We start from the raw sequence: 22,157 nt of genomic DNA, 5'->3' as shown, positions 1-22,157 counted from the left end.
CAAGACTGAAATCAGATTTGATACGAATCTGAACCAATATATCCATTCATATTTATTTTGTTTGATGAATATAAATATAAATATAAATATTATTAAAATATAAAAATTTATATATATTTATTTTAAATAAATATAAATATAATTTTAATAATTATATATATAATTTATATAATTAAATTTTATAATTATAAAATCAAAAATATTATTAGATAGATGATAAATTAAATTAATAATATTTTTACATAATTATATATTTTTTAAAATTAATAGATATTATATGAAATTATATAAGTTATGTAAATTTGAATATTTTAATATAAATTAGATAGTTATTATTTATATTCATATCTATTTTTTTATTAAATATAAATATAATTTTAAATTATGGAAATAGACGCAGACGGATAACATCGGGATCTTTTTACCCGCTACGCATGGGACCATAAATCCGTTTGGAAATATTTTGGGAGGGTCGGAACGTATTTAACCTTTCAAAAATACTTTAGAAATTGAACCCGAAACCCTTTTCCGTCTGCTTCGAAGTGGAAGCCCCAAGAAGAGGCCATGGCCTCGCTCTCCTCCCCTTTGCCCTGGGAGGAGGAGGGGAGCAAATGGGGGGAGAGGGTCTCCGAGGCCGTCCTCTCCCTCTACCGCTCGCTTCCCAAGAAAGGAAAGCCGCAGGGCCGAGAAACCACCGTCTTGGCCGCCTTCCTCCTCTCCTCCCCTTCCAATGGTACTTTCGTCCATCGGGTTCTTCCCCGTATTTTTCGATGTTTATGATACCTAAAACCCTAATTCGAGTCCCCAAACCCTAATTTTGATTTCAGGTTTGGAAGTCGTAGCCCTAGGGACCGGGACCAAGTGCATTGGGGGCTCTCTTCTTAGCCCTCGAGGTGAGGTCGTCAATGATTCCCATGCTGAGATAATTGCACGGAGATCGCTCTTGAGGTCTGTTCGAAACCAGCTTTTATTGGCAAGAAACTGTCCTCATTCGGATCGGGCTTCGAATTAACTTTGAAGGGAAAACAGGTTTTTTTATTCAGAAATTGGACGTCTTTCTTCTGAAAGTGATCTGGGTCTAGATAATGCACCAAGAACGGTTTTTGGCTTGGATACTAACCGTTCTGGCCAAGAAAGATACAAGATAAATTCGGGCTGGCGATTACATCTATATATCAGCCAGCTTCCTTGTACGGCTTCAATTCTTTTTGCTGTTTGTATTTAGACATTTGATTTTTTTTTTTTTTTTTTCCTTTGTTGGTTTTCCTATGAATGCTTATGTTTCCCTGTTGTCAGGTGGAGTCCACTCAAACTCTGCACCCCTGCCACTATTCCCACAAAATCTTCCAGTTGAAGGAGATTCATCACCGTCAACCAATCTCACCACTTCCATGGGTTTGTTTTTTTTCTCTCTATCTTTTTAATCTACCATATGCTATTTGCTATGGTTTGGCTTTCCTTTGTGAAATTTGGTTCTGTTTAATGAAACTAGGAATCTGGCACGCTAGTGAGTAGCAACATTTGATTGGTACATTAACATGAATAAGTTGAAATTTAAAGCAATAGTTTCATAGCTTAAAAGTATATTACGATAGCGCACATCAGTAGAATCAGGAATAATGGTAAACAAGTAGATACTGAAAAAAGTTGGAAGAGAGAGTGGGAGAGAGGGGAAGAGGAGGGAGATCTATCAGACTCTCTTTCTTGGAGGCTGCGAGCTTGATGCTGCAGTATGGGTAGCGGTCCTTGCTCTTAATGAGGCTGTGGTTCTCTGAATTGATGGTAATGAAGTGTATGGCAGGTGAGGGGATGATGTAGGACGAGAAGGGGAGGGAGATTCGAGCAAGGGGGCAGTGGAGATGGAGAAGAGAGGGTGATGTAAGGGGATTTTTGGGTTGGTGGAGACGAAGTCCATGGTAGTGGTGAAAGTGTGGTGGTAGAGGAGGAGAATAGGAGGTAGGTTTAGGGGATCCATGGTTAGTGGTGAAGATTCATGGTGGTGATGAGGGGGCGACACTAGAGGAGAAGAAGGGGAGGGGTTCTTTGGGATTCTCCGAGAAGGGGATGAGGTGGGAAAGGATTGGAGGTGGCGGTGGAGGTAGTGGTGGGAGAAAGAAGAGAAGCTAGGGTAGTGAGGCATTGTGATTGGAAGCCTTTAGGGTTCTCAACATATATATTGTATTATACTTCCAAAGATCAATTGCTGGCCGCTAATCCAACAGCTGAATGACAACTAAGTGATTCAGCTATTTGATTAAGATTTTTTAATGGCTAGTTACATCAATATAAATGCATATGATATTTATAATAGTTACATACGAAATATAAGTTATGAGCCATATCAAGCTGCAATTGAATGGGTGGACCTGGCTCTAGCTCAGCTATTTTGAGCTAAAAATTCCAGCTTGATCTGTATTCTTTACTAATTTAAGAAGCTATTTGCAAGCTTAATTTTGAGCTGAACATGAGCTAGCTTGTGAACAGCTTTTCTGTTTTGACAACCCTAGAACCCATCTCACTGAGGATGAAGTATCATGACTCATGGAAGCCGCAGGATTTGCTGCATGGTTCTTGTGGTTTGAGGCATGGCTGCACTGTAAACACATGCCAGTAAATTATCATGTAGGAAACAAAAAAGATAGAAAAATAATTTGATGATGAACAAATAGAAATAAGAGAACATAGAGAATGCTTACAAATAAATAATTATACAGTCATCTATTTAGAAATAAATCAAATAAAAGAAAATATTTTTAAAAAAAAAAAATCAAGTAGCATACTCTAAGACACAAATGTTAACACATAATTTAAAAGGAAAATGTAAGGAAAAAGTTTAAAATCCACTGAGGAAACAATAACATACAAGAAAGTTTAAATGGTAAAAGTTCTACATACAAACCTAGCTTGGACATGTTTCATCTTTGGAAAAAGTGTTGCCATAAAGAAAAATTATTAAGGGTGTTAAAATTATTGGTTTTTGAATTAAAGATGATAATCATTCTCACAATTACTATGTTCCTCATATTTCTTCATGTATTTTGCACTTTCAATATCATGATTTTCAAGTTGATCATTAAATGATATTTTCTAGTTTAGCAGCTGATCAAGTTGTTTTGCCATGTTGTACATAATTAACTTATTAACCAATGTAGGAAGTGAAGTGTTAGTTGAAGACCAGAATGGATATTCTCATATGGAGGAATCAAGAGATCATTCTTCAAATGGTTGTCCTAGAGTTGCTAGGATGGTTCAAAAGAAGCCTGGGCGTGGCGATTTAACTTTATCAATGAGCTGTTTTGATAAGTTAACTCGTTGGAATGTTGTTGGAGTTCAAGGTTTGTTTTTTGAGACTTGGATAAAATCATATTTGAATTATGATTTCCAGTCCGGATAATGCTTTGTACATTGTAGTTCTGCAATCATTTAAATACATTTCTGGGCTACCACATGCTTGAGTTTTTGAATTGCAAACAGTTTTTCACTGTAGTGAGTGGGCATATATGAACTAGTTTATTAATTTTCTTGCCAATGGGTTCTCAGATTATGAAGCAAAATACTTTGTTAATACAAAATTGAACATCCAACACCTTGGCTTAATAAGTTTCATATGTGCATGTTAATGATTTCTCAAAATTTGGTTAAATTGGTATGTGATGGTGTACTGGGGTGTGATTACTTAATCACATCACTTTGCACATATGATCACGAAATTAGATTTGGTTTGCCTGTTATGTAAAAATCAGTTATAATTTGGTGGAAATGTGAAAGCTGTTTGAGATATTTGTGATGCTTGTCTTGTTTGGGTATCTATTCAGTCGGACAATATTTACTTTGGAAAAAGAGAGTGTGGCAACCCTCTTCTAGCACCAAAAGATATATGTCAATTTCAGATCATAACAAGGAACTCACTTGCTTTATCAAAGGATCATAACTCATTATTACGAGGATTGCACCCCCCCCTCTTTTTCCTTTTTTTTAATTCATTGCCAAAATGGTAGATTTGCTTCCTTTCAATATGCGGAAACCTCAAAAGTGGATATGTGGTGCGAGCAGAGGATTGGGTCTTATCATTTTGAGATCTGCAAAAATATGGCTGGAAGAATAAGGGTAAAAGAAGTATCAAGTTATGGTGGAAAAAATTGAATGATTGAGCTATCTGCAAAGAGGTTAAGATGTTTAGCAAATGGTGAAGGAGAGACTAAGAAGTTCAGTTTGTAGAAACTAGGCAGATGTTGATTTTGCAGAAATTTAGAAATTGCATATAGGGGAGGCAAGTATGGATGAGCTGATGAGGACAAGAAGAAAGGAAGAAAGAAGGTACCATATAGAAAAGACAAGGAGAACAGAATTATGAGTGTGGATTTTTATGGTGGTTTAAGTTGAGGGATTTTGTTATATGAAGGTGGAAGCACATTTTCGTTCTTCTAGCTCGGAAGTGATCAGTGAATCAACTGGTGTGCTCCAAGTTGTTAGAATTCACTTTTCTCCTCGTAGGTTGGCCTGGCCGGACCCAACCCACCCTACTTGACCTGATCAGCTGCAATCTTACTCAACCTAACACTGAATTCTCATAAAGGGGAAACCAAGAACATTTAACAAACTCAAGTGACAACATACTCAAGAGAAAAAAAGAATTGACTGACGTCTTTCCAGCTAATCTGACCCAAACCACTAAACAATATGACCCATAAGTACTCTACCATTATGGTTTGAGTTGGTTGAAACTCATAAGATATTCATATAAACATCTACATCAAAGAATCTGACATACCTGGCCTGAATTGAAAAATCCTTGGCCCAAACCCGGTTCAAACAGGTTTAAGTCATGTTGTGTCAAGCTCGGTCTATCCCTTCCCCCACCCGAAAAATAAAAGTCCTAGTATGTATAGATGATGCGAACAGAAAGTAAATTTAAATAAGATATTTTAAGGGCAAAGCTCTAGTCAGGGAGGTTTTGAATGGAGAAAGAGAATACTCTGGGTGGAAAAGGTTTTGCCATTTTGTTTTCCATGGTTTGAGATAATATCAGAAGTTGCATTAATCAATTGGAGTTATGCAGCTCATTTTACTCAAAAAGATGTAGATATGGGAACCTTGTAATATGGGAAGAAGCATTTTGTTGATGGCACAAGTTTTATGAGTATAAAGTCTCAGTTTTATTATATTTTCCATCTCCTTTGGCATATTGGTGAAGGTTTCAGATAGCTCTTGCAACCAAAGGTAGCTTGATGTTTTATTAAGGTAATTCTTAACTTTGGTTGGCCTAATGGGCTCTATGTATGCATGCATTTCTTTTCCTTCACTGTTTCCATCACAAATTTTTTGTTGATGTTTGCTTGTTTGGTACTTGATTTTTCTATGGGCCTATCTCAAGGTCAAAGATCCAATATCACATTGACATACCTCATACAAGATCCAGGGAATTGCTTATTTCAAATTCAAAATTGGTCTGAAACTTCTAATATTTGCTTGTATTAATTGCATAGCATTTGCCTGGATCTCTTGTGATATCACCACAATTATTCTGTATTGCAAAGGTGAGATGAAATTTGCAAAGTGGGTTTAAATTCTTCATATATAGTATTTTGTTTGAAAAATAAAACTAGGGTAAATTGGATAAATTAACTTTATTGGATAAACCCATTTTTGTAGTCATGTTTCTGTTCCTATTTGTGTTGTGAGTACAGTTCCTTTGTTGATGGGAATTTTGACCAACTCTTTGGTTATCCAATACTGATTTTATATCCGTTGTGTTCTAGAAATGCTCAATTTAATTCTCATGGTCAATACTGATTCTTTTTGTTTACTTGATATATGATGGTTGATATTTTTTTTTGTATTGTAGTATGTCCCAGTTGTCAACTTTATATGGATAAATCTCTCTTGTTGTGGTTGTGCTTGTTAGCTCTCCAGGTTTGCCTTTTTAGTGTATTGCTGAGAGAGTTCTGTAGTTCTGTTGATCAAATTCATTGATCTACTGCTATTTTGAGATATTGAGTTTATATTCTTTTCTCCAAGCGTGCTTATTTTGGTTGCTGAGGAAGTTCCTAATGATGATCTGATGCACTGTAATATGTTGCAAGTATTGTTGTCTGTCTTCTCTTGAAATATCTTGGTGATAGATCTTATCACTATAAGAGGATTATGATTACTCTTTCAAGTTTCAAATGTTTTCTATCATATGTCTTCTGCTCATGTATGTCACAGGAGCTTTACTTTCTCACATTCTGCAACCAGTGTACCTTTCTACCATAACTTTGGGAAAAACACCTGCAGATGCTCCTAAAGAATTTCCTGTTGAAAATCATCTTCAGAGAGTTCTGTGTGATCGGCTAGCTTCTTTGCATGATAAGCTGTCAAGTCCTTTTCGAGCGAACACGGTTGGTAACATTTGCTATGTGCACTATAATGTAATAATATCTAAATTGTTAGCTAATGTAGAAAAAATATTGTTCTTCTGACAGCTGCAAATTTATACGGCTCCTGTTCCACCAAAAGAGTTCCAGCAGTCCACTAGTGATATACCCACTTTAACATGCGGGTATTTTCTGGTTTGTTAAGCTTTGCATACCAAGCATTCCTTTTCCTATTGGTTATATGCGTTTCTTTTGAATAGTAGAAAATATGAAGGAAAAACAGAATCTTTATATGATTGTTCTTTTGCTAGGTATTCAATCTGCTGGAATAAATCTGGATTACATGAAGTGGTCCTGGGAACAACTGGGAGGAAACAAGGCACTTCTGCGAAAGGGGCTTGCTTTCCATCTACAGAGTCATCTCTCTGCAAGTAGGAACAAACCTGTGCCCCCCTGTCTTCACTCCATTTTTTTAAACATGGTTTCTGTTAGATGTTTTATTGGCAATTTTTATAATTTTTTATCAATATTATTCAGATATCTTTGTAAACATATCGTGCATTTAAATGCTTTTGCGCATTAATTATTTAGTTCTTAAGGGGCCATAGCGTGATGCATTGTCTACCTAAAGATGGCTTTTGTCATTTATGACAAAATCCTGATTTGCAAGTATGGTTACTTATGCTAGGAGGAGGCTACTGGAAGGTTTTGTGTCACTGCAACATAGGTTCTCTGTTCAATTTCAGGCTGAGGAAGTTTCTTATCAAGAGCTGAAGGTAATTTCTAGTTTCATTTTCCTCTCAGCTGCAGAAATTCAAGCATTTCTCTTTTGTGTTTGCTATAAAATTCACATTCATGTAGAGTTTGCAGTCTTTAACATGCTTCCTTTGGTTCTGTATTGTTAGTATGGTTCTTTCAGCTGTTTTTTTGGGGCTGTTGTTCATTTTGCTGTTCATAATGATTATCTGCTGAACTTACTGGTTCAAATCAAGTAAAATGTACTCTTACTTGTTTAAATAAATATTCATGATATGTAATGTTAATTTATGGCATATATTATTGGAATTGTTAGGTCCAATGCATCATGCATTTCTCCTGTTGCTGTAGGCAGTCTGGCAGGGAATTGCAATTTTCTTGTGGATTGGATGTAAATGTATTTGAAAGTTATTATTGTAGCTTGTGTCTTTCATCACCCTAAGAATGAGCTCTGCATGTATTCCTTTTGATTCGGTCCTACAACTCCATTTTGTTGATGGAGATGATATTTCATCTATACAACCTCATCATGATCATGACAATTCTTACATACGTATTATTATCATCTCTATCAAGATGAGACTGAATTTGCAATTTTCTTAATATCTTACCCTTTAATGCATATCAGTACTGATTGAATGATAAGCTTGACTGTGATGAGTTAAATCTGCAAGATGGAGGGCCCTTGTTATGTTCACAATTTAAGTATCATGTAGAATCAATCAGTTACAAATTGACTCTTTTGATGTATTCCCGGATGTAGTTATTATCAATTTATATGCTTTCTTTGGCCATAATTTGTAAAATAAAAGGTTATATGTCGGATATATTACCCAACCTCTCATGCAGGCTGTTTGCTTGTTTTGATGTATATTGCAACCGATGGAGCTTAATGGTATTGTGATTCTACTGGCATTTTATGTTTTGCTAGAATGAGTAAAAATATATAACTTCTTCAGATTGGCTTCAGGTCACTTCAGAGGGCATCTTCTTTTTGGTTTGCATAAAACAATGTGCTGGTATTGCCATGTTAAGCAGAAAGAATGGTCATAGATCTATGAATCCCATCTCTGATATGTGCTGCCTTAGGATAACAGGGTTAATTAGGTATCCCGGCACGGGACAATGCACTGTGTGACATTGCTATTAATTGCCTTGTATTAAAATGCTTTGTGTTAATGGCCATTTTAGAAACTGATTTTGAAGGGATTGAACATTATTTTGCAGACCATGGCTCATGATTACCAGTCTGCTCTCAAGGTTTTTACAGACAGTCCACTCTTCAGCTGTTGGTACTCAAAACATCCAGACCTTGAGAGCTTTTCTGTTTCAAGATAGTTAACCACTGCTTGCTACAATCAGTTCTTCTACTTTTGCCTTGGTCATGCGAAGAGTTGTTTTTCTTCCCCACATTGAAGCAGGTCACTGAAACTGGATTTTCTGGACATTGGAGATCTACTTAATGTTTAAAGGGCAAAGTGGACTATTCTTTAGAACTTTGGAACATCCACACTTAGCAGTAAGATTTAGAGTGAGTAAATACCAAATATTGGAATCGACATGAATTCTTGAAGACAAAAAATATGATGCTCCCAACCATAACTGCAAAGTGGATCTTTCGCTTGGATAACTGGCTACTCGGATAACTGGCTACTCTGATCTTGACATGTAGGATTGGCTTCAATTAACATCACCAGGGTAGGTAGACGCTCCAGAGTTCCTAAACTTTCTTAATGAAATGGTTATTCTTGCACACCTTGTGTTTGAGCAGCGTAGAGCGAAGTTAAAATGTGGAGGTGGAGTTTGATGTGGGGCTGTAACGTGGACCCTCATGTAGGATGTCTGTAGTGCTGAGATTTGTTTTAGTATCTCTGTGTTGGGGAAGAGTTGAAAGCAGTTTTCCTGCTAGACAAAGGGATCCTGCTTGTGCTAAATTTACTAGCAGTATTTAACACCAACCACTTTGTGTCAATTTTTAGTGTGGTTTAAGAGAAATCTTGAAAAAAACCTGCAGCATAACTGTATATGTCTTGATACTTTGCTTATCTGCATGGTCAAAATACTATGTTTTATTCTCTGATCCTGCACTTTGGAAGGGTTTTTCCAAGTTAGGCTGCAATATTAATTTATCATGGATGTTGACGTGCTAGGCATGTGCACATTGAGATATTCCACCAATGTCTCTTTGAGGGTGTGTTTGGTTCGTCATTGGAATCGGAATAGATTGCAATAGGAATCATCCTCTGATGCATTTGATTCATAATCAGAATTAGAATCAAAATTGGAATGGGATTTGAATACCATGGGAGATTGGATTTTAGGGGATTAGGGCAATATTCCCATTCCCTCGTGGAATTGGAATGGGACTTCTCTCTAACCTAACAGTTGGAATGGGAGTCACTCATTTCTATTCCCATTCCAAAGTCTTACTCCCTCCAACCTAACATGGCTTAAATGCTGTTCAAATTAGACTTTGTTTGCTATGGAAATGAATGTTCCACATGATCATGACCTGTTAATAAAGAAATCCGAGATAGTGCAATGTCCACTAGCAGTTCTATCACCAAACTGATAAGTCCAATTCTTCTCATGTTGGGTTTGACATTATTGTAGCTCCTGTTCTTGTCCTGTATTGGCCAACATACCTTATCTATTGAAAAAAAGGGCAATGCAGGCTTTGGCGCTATAATGATCCTTGGGAGCACAGATGCTTCAAAGTGCATGTCATGTCCATATCTGATATGCATTGAATAACAATATTTGTTAGGTATAGCTAGAAAAATGTTGGTTACTTATTTTAAATTTCCTATTTTTTAGAATTGAGAAAAGAGTCTAAAATATGGAATGCCGTACCATCCCGTACCGTTTGTATCGTACCGTACCGGTCTTATATCGGTATGCCATACCGAAGCGTACCGACATTACCGTACAGTACCGAACCGTGTACCAATATTAAATAGAATTTCATCGGTATGGGGTCTGATATCGGTACGGTGAATCTTGGTCTAAGTACTTATTATACACTTCCAATACTTCTTGGAAGGCGGGGGTATTCCATCTTTTCTGTTTTAATGAGTATGACCTTTTAATGAGGGGTGGTTAATTTTGGGGTTTATGATATTGATATCATTTTATGGAGCATGGATTATTCTCTTTGGATTTAAATGATGATTGATTGATGGTGCCTGTGGCCATTGATATTATCATGGTCTGCCATGCCATATTGGTCTTGTATTGGTATGCTGTCTTTTACCATATTGACACCCGGTACACTATCATATACTGTGCTGGATTGCGTACCAATACTGTAATAAAATATTATTAGTATATGGGGTGCGGTATGGAGATGGTGAATCTTGGATATTATTATACGTAGTGTGACTGTATTATTGGGGGTTTAATGTTGTTGTATGTAGTGTGTCCATTATACCTTATTGGATATATTTACTTATCGTTGTATGTCTTGTATCTAGTTTTTTAAGAGTTGCCATGTCAACATATCAGTATTGTGTTAATCTATGTCCATGCTGCATAAGGATCAATATCTGTTTTTTATTGTGGCATGCAGCTTTCTCTGTCTATCAAAGGTAATTTATGATCACAGGGTATCTTTGATTGCAGCATGTAAGTTTTCACAATGCAGTGAAATTATAGATGCATGGGTGGACCTGAACTCTATATGACAATATAATATAGTATCTGTTGCTTTACACCTTTTGGGGTAAGAATTGCTTTAACTTTTGAAAATTAGATGGTGGAGTGTGAGGTGTGGAGCACTAGTTTGTTGCTTTGCTGGAACACTTGGGCATCTGCTATGCTGTTATTGTGATGGGTAAAATATCATATAAGCTGATGTTATGATGAGCACAGAATTTTCAATGAAATAATTGTTCTCGTTGACTAGCCTTTAAGAGCACACCTGTCTTTGCTCTTTTGGCCAAAAATGTGTGGTTTAAACTGAGAGTTTATGGGCATACTCCGAAAAGAATACTGGTGAGATGATGATGAGAACTCCTGTTCTACAGAGTAGGGGAATGTTATCACTAAACTTGCCAGGTCTGTAGCTAGATGTAGGGTTTCGTATGACTAACCGTTTAAGAAACGGTTTGTTTGACAACGAAAAAGAAACTGCTTTGTTTGACAAACAACTCTCCTCTCCCTCACTTTGGCCTAGCATATGGCCCCACATCAAAATGCATAACATATCTCTGCTCTTAAGTCACAAAGTTCATTAACAGAACTACAAAAAGATGTCTTGGAGTTTCCGAGGAATCCACAATTATTTTAAAGTGTTGCACGATGCCATGTTGTCCTTTATCTTCATTTCTTTTGCCTTTTTGTTTCTTCTTTAGCTTGTTCAACTTCGTGAATTCCCCCAATTTTCTTTTTCTTCGCCATGGCAAAGGTACTTCCAAATAGAATGGGAGAAATTGGGAAAAAAAAAAAGAAGAAGAGAGAAATATGATATTGTGAATAAATTTGAAATAATTCCTTTTTTGGGTCTTATTTATGAGGCATGCTGGTGTCGAAGCCTTCTGAAAAATATATATGAATTACAGGATTTGGGTAAAGTTGATACTTACTGATGTCCTGTTTCAACTATTTTATGTGTTGGCTGTTAACAAATTCTTAGGACTTGGTTTCATATTATCTTGTTCCATAGATGATAACCTGCGTTGTATTTACTGTGCAAAGAGAATAGATCTACAGATAACAAACAGGCAGAAAGAAGAGTGCGGAAATTTGCATGGTTTGGTCTTATGTCCACAAGCAGAAATGGTCAAAAACAAAACAAAAAAAAAGAGACATCCATTAGTGGCTAAGGAAGTACAAATAGGAGAAAAAGCTCAATAATGCAAGCAGTGCGATCCCAAAAGTCCTAGGACAGCCAAAACTTGCATGAGGGGGGCGTACTTCACGTAGGGGACTTGGCAACTTTGAGCTCGGGTTTGCCATGTTTGGCCGTGAATTGCACCGATCCTCCCCATGCTACAGGCAAGAGGGTTGGTTTTTTGTTCGTATGCACCTTACTGGAGCCATGTGGCGTTTCTCGTCTCTGGCATGTTTTGTTATTTGATGGTTGGAATGGGTAGGATTGATGTTAAACATTGAAGGTAATAGAACAAACGAAGTATTAGCTTAAAACCTTTATCTTATATGCTAAGGGATATGAACGGCCATTTTCCATCCGTATGATGAGAAATGGTGGGTCAGCTTTGGTGCGCTCTGTTTTGAAATTTCGAGGAGCAAGAAAAATTTCGAGGTGTGGAACAGAAAAATGATAGAGATTGACATAAAAGTCAGGTGCTCCGTGTCCAAGGGGACAATGATCTCTTTTACAGGAAAAAAAGGGGATTCTCACCTTTCGAAGCCAAAATTAGCGGGCCTAGGCGATCATGGTTTCTGAGGCTTATAAATGGTTAGTCATAACATCGTAATGGTGCATAAAAGTCTTGGGACCGTTGCCATCATATTGTTATACTAAATTTCTCAGTTTCTAGTTCGATAGAAAACATATACGTATCTTATAATGTTTTAACGGTTCAACAAATTTAGGCCTGGTATGGAAAATTTAAACAAAGACAAATTAATGATCGCATACTTCAAAAGCAGTTACAGCTTATAATATTTTATTTCTTTATCATCATAGAAGAATGATTATTACGATAAGAAAATGTAAAGGGCTTGGAATGAATATATTCCTTCTGTTTTATCCAGTCAAATTGCCAGGATGTCCCAATGAACTTTTTGGACATGATTTCAAAAGGTGAGAGGAGAAAAAATGGATGGTATTGATAACGTATCACTGGTTAATGCAATCAAATCTGCTTCTCTGATCATAGAAAATAAATAATATATTTCATGCAAAATAAATAATATATTTCAAAAAAAAAAATAATGATATGTAAGAAAACAAATCATGACATATATTTTAAGGAAATAAGCAATAACACATAAGAAACAAATATTTATGATGCCGTATGGTAGGTGAATCTTATAATTGCACCTGTAATTGTGTGACTAGTTACTTTCTGCATCACGTGCATTACCCATCTCATTAAGCGTGGTGCTCTTGACGTAACATTGTCATTCTCTTTCACTGGGCCCTTAATTTTCTCGACCTCATATTATTGATTTTCAGATATATATATATATATATATATATATATATATATATATATATATATATATATAAATAGGTATAAATTTTGTGCTCGATTGTGCATGTGACGTAGGCTTACCCAATGGCATCCCAAGGAGTATGCTAGACTTTTGCACGATAATATGCAAGAAATTGGACGGGAAGATGGAATAAACCGTTGGCTCATGGGTTGACATCGACTGATTTGCTATTTGTGGCCAAGACTGGTGAGGCAGCATGACCCGAGAGTCAGAAAAAGCATGTGCCCGTGCAAGAAGGGTAGTAGGGCCGTGGAAAACGGAAGAGGGGGTGGAAACTTTCATGGCACTTTCGTAGCAGGGCATCCAACAGACGCGTAGATCTCTCTTGCCAACGGACGAGCACACCTTGAAAATAGGATTAGCCCAGGTGCACCCTCCATCTCATCATTTTCCTCTCCTTGTTAGCTAGCTGGTCATTCATGTGAATTAAATCATGGCAAGGAGAGAGGATTAGTATTAAGGTGTGGTGTTTATATAGTTTAGAAGTTAAGGAGTCTTCCTGTTGTATTATAGCATGGTACGTGAGAGAAGGAACGCCTCTGTATGATTTTGGGAGGAAGGAGGTGTTGATTTGGTCGAGGACAGGATGGAGAGTTGCTTGCATGTGTTCTCGAGCAAGACGAAGGAGATGTTTGGGCCGTTACATGACAAGGCCAGGAGCACCACGGCGTTGATTCAATCCTCGACGAGAGGAGTCATCGTCGTCTTCGTCGTTCTCTTTCTTCTCGTGGTCTTAATTTCTGTTCGCTTCATCAACAACGAAGTACGTCCCTTTAATCTTCTCGTAGACGTTATGTTTTTTTTTTTTTTTTTTTTAAAAATTATTTTTTAAATTTCTTATGTTCATGTGATTGCGTTGTTGCTTTGTCCTTATATTTGAAGCAAGAAATTGAAAGTTTTTTTTCACAATCTTTTTCTTGATTCATCGTCGTTTTTGTTGCACTTGTTCTTCTCGTGGTCTTGGTTCTCTTCACTCGATCACTTCTCATAGACGTTATGTTTTGTTTTTAATTCCTTTTTTAAGGTTCATATGCTTGTTATGTTGTTTGTCCTTATTTTTGAAACAAGAAATTAAAAGTTTTCTTTACCATCCTTTCTTTTTGCGCACAACCTTCTGATTTTAGCCTTTAGGCTCTTCATGAGTTCCTCGTGCATGTACGGGGAAGCAACTTGGTTAAGTCTATTCTTTTTTCGTTTTTTGGGTAACGAGTAATGCTATTCTCTTCAAAAACTTGGCACTTCTATTCTCGCCGATTGAACGATGAATAATTGCAGCTAACCGGATCCTCCACTGCCTTACATATAGTCTGTCGGAAAATTTCTGCAGCCTGTGTATATGGTTAATTTCAATACACCTACCATCGTGATTTTTCTTGGTAGGAACAAGAAAATAGAACTCAGCTCCATCCTCTATAGTGATTTTTCTTGGTAGGAACAAGAAACTAGAACTCAGCTCCATCCTCTAAAAGCTGCTATGCATCTATAGCGATCATCTTGTATCCCCCTCATACTATAGAAATTTTCTAAAGCCAGGATTGCAGGGTGTTCACAGTCAAGGGCTGTGAGGGTCTCTGTTCTTTTGGGACCCTGGTAAGAAAGGGTCAGAAGATGAAATTTTTGCATTGGAAGAAGAAGAAGAAGTTGAATTTTTTGTCCATTTAGTATTGTTGATGGTGGAGCAAGTAGGCCTTGTGGACCTGAATTCCATTTTGTCCTGCTTCCATTTTGTCCTGCTGACGGCCACTATCAGGTCTCAATCGTAGACTCCTCCACTCATTTTTGTCAGAGGCTGATAATGTCACGAGTTTCACCATTGGGGATCAGCCATGGAAATTCCCAATCAGGTGTTGCACCGAGAGACGACCGATCTTGGAAGTCCTGTTTACATCAAAACAGATCTTAGAGTTCTTTGGATCAACGGAAGCCCAGGCTCCAAGATGGACCGAGCTCTGCTTTCAGAACCAAAAACTTTTATACAACCAGGATCCTTTGTGGAATGCCATGTATTCTTGGATGGTTATTCTCAAAAGATGGACATGTCCTATTTGATGGCCGTTCATCTTTTGATTTGATGGCGGTAGCCATCTACAGGTGCAGCACAGGATCTACGGTATTGCACGTGCGACAAATCTGTGCTTATTTTGATATACGACAATTGAAGTGGAGGGTATCCTTGGAATTCATTTACCATCCGACGGACGGCGCATGCACCATCCAAATGACAGGCCAACTTTGTTTGTTACTTATCAATGGATTAGGAGATAGGCACCGTGAGGCTTGGTTTCATGAGGTTACGTGTGGCTCTGATTTGCCTAGCTCGAATATTCTCAACCCAAACAAAAAATTTTTGGAGTACGCATGATTCGTGGATATGCCCCCTGACGTAAGCGGGAAAGAAAACCGTGTCTTTGAACGTGTGTGCACGATGTGATTATAATTTATCACCCTCCATCCTACTGAAGGGACATGCTTTGCTAAAGAATTATAATGAGGACTTCCGCAACCTTTATTTTCCATAAAATAAGAAGATTTATTCAAAAATAAAAGATGATTGATGTGATGTTCATCTAAGAACCCTAACTTTCTTGTTTTGTTTAACGATGTCCATTCGCTTGCTTCTTTGACTTGAAAAGGGTGTTATCGGTCATTAGAGTGGCTTCCTGTTTTTTTAAAAAGAGAGTCAAGACCCTACGGCCATCCAATCAATGCAAGGAAGGCAGCGCAATAAAAATCAGTGTTGACATTTTCGTTTGCCTTACGCATTCCACAGCCCACGTGGCATGTGCCATAAATTGCGTTTGGTAACGGGCATTCGTTGCAGTGGGAATCCTCTCTCTGCAAGCTTAAATGTCCGGCCCAGTGCGAAGCCCAACTAAAGATGAATATAGTTTAGCCCGAGCCCGGGCCCATGAGCAGCATCGTCTAAATGACATCATTGGGCTGGACACAAAATAGCCCATCCTAAACCCCGTTGGCCCCTCAACAGCCATGTAACCATTTCTGTCCTAGTTGACATCATGATAAAACCTCTAGGAGTTCATAGATCTTATAATTAATATTGCTTCAAAAGCATTGTCCATTTCTTCTTTTTGCATGTCATCTCACCAAGGTGCAATTCTCCCATCCAGTCCCTCACAGCCGGCGTGGCCGCCATAGCCTCCAAGACTCATCAAACTTTCTTTGGACGCTCGGAGCCCCACAGACCGGCAGCAGCACAAGCCGTCCATTTTGCCTGCGGCCTCGGAAACCAAGTCACCACCACCCCGTGCCGAAGAAGAACACCACCCTCACCACCATCTCCATCGTCTCCTCTGCCTTCCCCTTCCTGCCCTGACTACTTCCGGTGGATCCACGAGGACCTCCGTCCCTGGAGCCACACCGGCATCACTCCCGACATGGTGGCCGGTGCCCAGAAGTTCGCCGACTTCCGGCTCGTCATCCTCGACGGCCGGGTTTACATGGAGAAGTATCGCGGCGCGTTCCAGACCCGAGATGTGTTCACCCTCTGGGGAATCCTTCAGCTGCTGAGCCGATACCCCGGCCGCATTCCCGACCTGGAACTCATGTTCAACTGCGGCGACATGCCGGTCGTTCCGTACGCCGGCCGCCGGGATTCTCCTCCGCCGCCGCCGCTCTTCCGCTACTGCAAGGATGATTCCACGGCCGACATCGTGTTCCCGGACTGGTCCTTCTGGGGTTGGTAAATTGTTCATACTCCTCCTAGCTCGCTACTTAAATTGGAAAATTCCTGTGATTGTTATACATACATACATACATACCTTTTTGTTTACTGGAGTACTGGTGATCTGAAAGGCCTGAGATCAATATAAAGCCGTGGGTGACGCTGAGCGAGGAGCTGAGAGAAGCGAACCAGAGGATGAGTTGGATGAAAAGAGAGCCGTACGCTTACTGGAAGGGCAATACGGGCGTGTGCGAGACTCGGCGGCAGGTGATGCGGTGCGACGGCAAGGAATGGAATGCTCGGATATACCAGCAGGTATGTAGCTCTAATATTAATGGTTTTGGGATCGTTTTGCGTGGTTAACGGATTTGATGAGTTGCTGCTGTACAGGACTGGGTTAGAACGATAAAGGAAGGGTTTAAGGGATCAAATTTAGCCGACCAATGCAAACATAGGTATATAATTCTGTGCAGGAGTTAGAATTGCTGATATTGGATTGTTTGTGAAGTGTGATTGTGATTGGTAATGGTATTGGTAGGTATAAGATTTTTATCGAAGGGAGGGCTTGGTCGGTGAGCGAGAAGTATATTTTGGCGTGCGACTCGCCAACGCTGTACGTGAAGACTCGGTTCCATGATTTCTTCTCGAGGGGGCTGATTCCTGGACGCCATTACTGGCCCATTCCAGAGAGGGATAAGTGTAGGTCGATCAAGTTTGCGGTGGATTGGGGCAACTCCCATAAGCAAGAGGTAATTATGTTAATCTTTGCATTCTATACTCATTCTGTTATCCAAATCTTTTGGAGTGCTCTGAGCGGAGAATGCTATGGGTTTGGAAAGGCTTGGATTTTATTTTATCTAGGGGCCATCAATTCATAGCATTGATGCTGCCAATCCATTTACCTTCTGGGCTGAGCTAGAGTTGGTCGCACTTTCAAGCCAACACTACAAAAGGCCAAGCTCGGCCTGATGCTGCCTGAGCCCAAGCTTAATCCATTCCCATGAATTGGAAATTTGGCATCGGTTTGGCTCACATAATTTGGGGTAATTAAGTTAGATTGGCTTCTGTTAATTTCTTCTTCTTCTTCTTCTTCTTTTCTTTTCCTTTTCTTTTTTTTTAAGGGGAAAAGAAAATAATGCGAAAACCTTATCGAATACAAATTGGATATCAACATATCTATATCCATATTTATTTTGTCTAACGAATATAAATACGGATATGAATACTAATCAAATATAAAAATTTATTTTCGTATTTGTTTAAAACAGATACGGATATAAATTGAATATTGAAACTATAAATACGAATACGAATATAAATTAGATAATTAATCTTTATGACCAGCAAATCAAAAATATTATTAAGTAGATGATAAATCATGTTAATAATATATTCATATAATCATATATTTTTATTAAAAAAATTAATCAATATTATATAAAATTAAATAGGGTTACAAATCGAATTAGATATTTGGATATGGATTGAATAATTATCTATTCATATCTATATCTATTTTTTTTTGACAAATATAGATACGGATACGAATATTGGTTCAATACTCAAATTTTTATTTATATCCGAATAGATTTGGATAATAAAAAACGGATCCGGTCAGGTGATATCCTATTCACTTTCACCCCTAAGAGGAAGGTAGAAGCTTATCTTACTTTATTAATAAACATCAAAGATTTTTTTTTTTTTGTTAATTTCATTATGGGAAAAAGGTTATTGCATGATTATTTCCAAATTTTTGTTGGGAGTTCAACTGCCGTTAGATATTATACACATTATTGGTACCATGTATTCGGTCTGCGTTGCCTAGATTGTAAACTACCTGCCAACTTTAGAGCATTTTTCACAAACCCAAGCTTGGCCCAACCCAAGGATTCCTTCACCCAGGTTGGATGAGGCCAGGGCTAGCCCAGCCCAATGTACCCCGCAGATAGCAACGTAGAGCCCTGATTGTATACGATTGAACCCTTATGTAGTCATTGAAAGGAAAAGCTTTTGAGGGTTAAAGCTCGTCTCATCTGCATCATTACCGTTTGGGATTGTTCTAGATGTGCTTAAAAGAGTAGAGGGAGTGGATGCCAATTGCTTAAGATCAAGGACTCTATGCTTACATGGCACAATGATATACCATCGTAAATAACTATCACGTCATCTATCTTAAAGATGGCTTGTTTGGAATACACGCACATGGCACCAAGCATGACCACTTGGATTCTTGCAACAAATAGCAGCCATCCATCTCCGGGATAGATGATGTGGCGATCATCGAGGATACCACAGCACTCCATGGTGCAAAATGTGCACCAAAAAGCATCCAAACTTATTGCTCAAGCCACATCCATTCCCCTTGTTACAAGGGTACCATCCCCATAGGCATGGAGCCCACAGGCAAATGGGTAGTGAATTGAGCACAGGCGCGTCTTAGCTAGATAATGAGACTCTTAGGTTGTAATCGGGCTTTGGTGTTGACAAGTTGATACAATTTTAGCCTTGTGGGGACCCTGATTCCCCCTAGTTGTTGATATAATATCAAGCATGGGTTGACCTGAGCTGGCTAGTGGAAATTGTGAATCTGTCTAAAAAGACCTACATTTAAGGGAGCATCCTGAAATAGAAGCCAATAGGAGTTCAATTTATGAAGCAGAACAAAATAATAATCGTATATGCTATAATGTGAGTGCTTAAATAAGAACGCAAGTGTCACTTGCTGTTGTTATTCTCAATTTGTACCCGGACTATCATTTGATTTATCTGCATTACATGTTTTGCTGAGATGCCATTCCAATATCTTACTGATGTTCATGTACGTCAATATGGAATTGCCCCTGATGCTGTAAATCTGAGCAGGCACAAGCCATGGGAAAGGAGGGGAGTGGCTTCATTGAAGAACAGCTGAAGATGGATCATGTATATGACTACATGTTCCATCTACTGAGTGAATATGCAAAGCTTTTAACATATAAACCTTCTAGGCCGGAGAAAGCCACCGAATTGTGCTCGGAATCTATGGTTTGCCCCGCACAAGGGCTCGTGAGGACATTCATGATAGAATCGATGGTGAATTACAGTACTTCTGTTTCGAACCCATGCACGATGCCGCCTCCTTTCAATCCAGGGGAGGTCAAAGAGATTCTTCAGACAAAGGCCAATTGCATGAAAGAAGCGGATATGTGGGTGCAAAAAGGTCATGTTAACTTGACCAGTAATAATAGATTATGTTAGCTCTTCTGAGTAATTTTTTTTAAAAAAAAAATGATTTTGTTAGCTAAGGGAATAAGTTCAAGCTATGGCTTCCTATCACATTATATAGTCTTGTCACAATTATATGCATCATGGTTGTTGTTTAGGATTCACACTGCAACTAGTTACTTGTCCAGTTGTAAAGATTGATGCAAAAAATAGAATAACAATAAAAATTATACTGCGTGGAAATGCAAACATTTGCAATATTCTTGTGTACTCTTCTCCAGGAAATGAAGTCTGGCTTCTCTGCTGCCTGTATAGAAATGAGAAAAATTTTATATTACAAGAAACACAAGGCCATTGGCAATTTTGGCCTAGCAAGCAAGTTCAATTTTAGGCATTGCAGTAGCGTCAAGTGACCCATTTCCTCAGATAAGGCCAACGGTAGAGGCCCGAGGGGAAAGAGGGGACGGGTTTGTTGTTCCTACGTGGCTGAGCGAGTGGAGAGGCTCATAATCTGTAAGCCCGACTGTGTCATAAAAGGTGGTAAAGCGGTTCGTCACACCGGGACACGGATAGTTTGGGACCAGTGTTGTACGGACCGATCCAGTTTTTGAGTGCAGGCATCAGAGCCCCACGCCCACGGACACCAGACAAAGAAAGGACTAGTAGTAAAATTTTCAGTTGTAAATGATCCCATGGGCTACACTAAACTTTAATGGGTAACTGTCATTTTGATCCTTTCTTTTGTAATTATCCTGTAGAATTATTGCGGCCAACTTTCTGTCATCGATGAAAAGCATCTATAAGATAAAGTCTTCACAGATCGGAGTTATACCGACGGAGACCCACTGATGCTCAAGTCAGAGAGGGGGTTGGTGAACAACTAATAAGAATGTTGACAATGACAGAATTTTGATCCAGAATTATCTTACTTGTACTGTTCGTTTACCTCTCCTTTTATAAATGATTCTAATATAACCGTCGAGCACGTGATCCCATTTTTTATGGTGCTAGATTATCGGACCATAATCATGGAGTTAGTAGGTTGTTTATTTCGATTAATAGGTATAACACGTAGTCGATAATCGTTCATAACGGTTAAGGTATGTTGAGCAGATAGACTGACTATATATCGGTAATACTGATACATCAGTAGAGATAAGATGGTAGAAGATCCAAATGACCATCGGTTGGTAACTCTGATATGCTGATGGTCTTCGGTCGGAAGTTGATCAAGTCGTTTGTTGTTAGTCGATAATAGTCGACTGTCGGTCGGTCAACCGATTATGAGTCGGAGTAATATGTTCATTCGATCGATATAGAGTCGGAGTGGGAAGTCGGTTGATTTATCCCAACAGAAATTAATATTTATGTTAAAAAAAAAAACTCAAAAAAATGAACTTAAATAAAGCTAGCAGAACTTATTTAGTCTCTAATTGTTTTAAGGCCGGAGAAGATAATGATACAGTTGCAGGAACAAAGTGCAGCATAAGAAAATATGACATTTATGTGTTTTTTTAAGGCATACTCTTTTCCTAGAGTAAGAATTATACATTTTTTTTTCTCTATATAGCAATGATTTATTGAGTTAGATAAAACCAACATTATGGGTCCAGTGGTTGGCGCTTTGCTCTCAAGCCTTGTTGGCCAGAGGTTCTTGATTTGTAATATTGATTAGATATAACCAATAGTATTTTTGGAAACAATATAACCAATAATATTTGGGTCCAGTGTTTGGCAATTTGCTCCTGGCCCCTAGTTGGTGCGAGGTCCTTGGTTATACTTGGATGCTAGTGTGTGTGTGTGTCTATATATATATATATATATATATATATATACATGCGCGCGCGGAGTTCAAAAGTTTCATCTATTCTAGCGTCAGCTTTTTGTCTATCTTACATTGCCTTAATTTGGTAGCCTACACTTAATGTGTGTTACATCAAGGCACCTCTGATGTGGCCAAAGACGGAAGAAAATCT

At 38.4% G+C, this 22,157-nt stretch overlaps 1 protein-coding gene across 5 annotated transcripts; it reads left to right on the top strand.

The window, feature by feature from the left end:
• Positions 1-492: 492 nt before the first annotated feature.
• LOC105054832 (uncharacterized) lies at positions 493-20,441 on the top strand. Of its 5 annotated transcripts, none has more exons than XM_073246891.1 (14): positions 493-733; positions 828-948; positions 1,030-1,190; positions 1,297-1,395; positions 3,162-3,335; positions 6,208-6,380; positions 6,465-6,541; positions 6,668-6,787; positions 7,045-7,132; positions 16,424-16,995; positions 17,109-17,292; positions 17,368-17,432; positions 17,516-17,726; positions 19,840-20,441. In XM_073246891.1, the coding sequence occupies exons 1-14, from the start codon at positions 565-567 to the stop codon at positions 20,212-20,214; spliced, it is 2,589 nt and encodes an 862-aa protein (XP_073102992.1). In that variant the 5' UTR covers positions 493-564; the 3' UTR covers positions 20,215-20,441. The 5 variants fall into 5 exon arrangements, with proteins under 5 accessions (XP_073102992.1, XP_073102994.1, XP_073102993.1 ...); XM_073246893.1 differs by having other exon boundaries at positions 3,153-3,335; positions 6,277-6,380; XM_073246892.1 differs by having other exon boundaries at positions 3,153-3,335; positions 6,238-6,380.
• Positions 20,442-22,157: the final 1,716 nt, after the last annotated feature.

Source organism: Elaeis guineensis, chromosome 12, assembly GCF_000442705.2.
Source record: "Elaeis guineensis isolate ETL-2024a chromosome 12, EG11, whole genome shotgun sequence".
Lineage (NCBI taxonomy): Eukaryota > Viridiplantae > Streptophyta > Magnoliopsida > Arecales > Arecaceae > Elaeis > Elaeis guineensis.
Note: the sequence above shows the minus strand (reverse complement) of the source record. Positions and strands in the feature narration are given on the sequence as shown.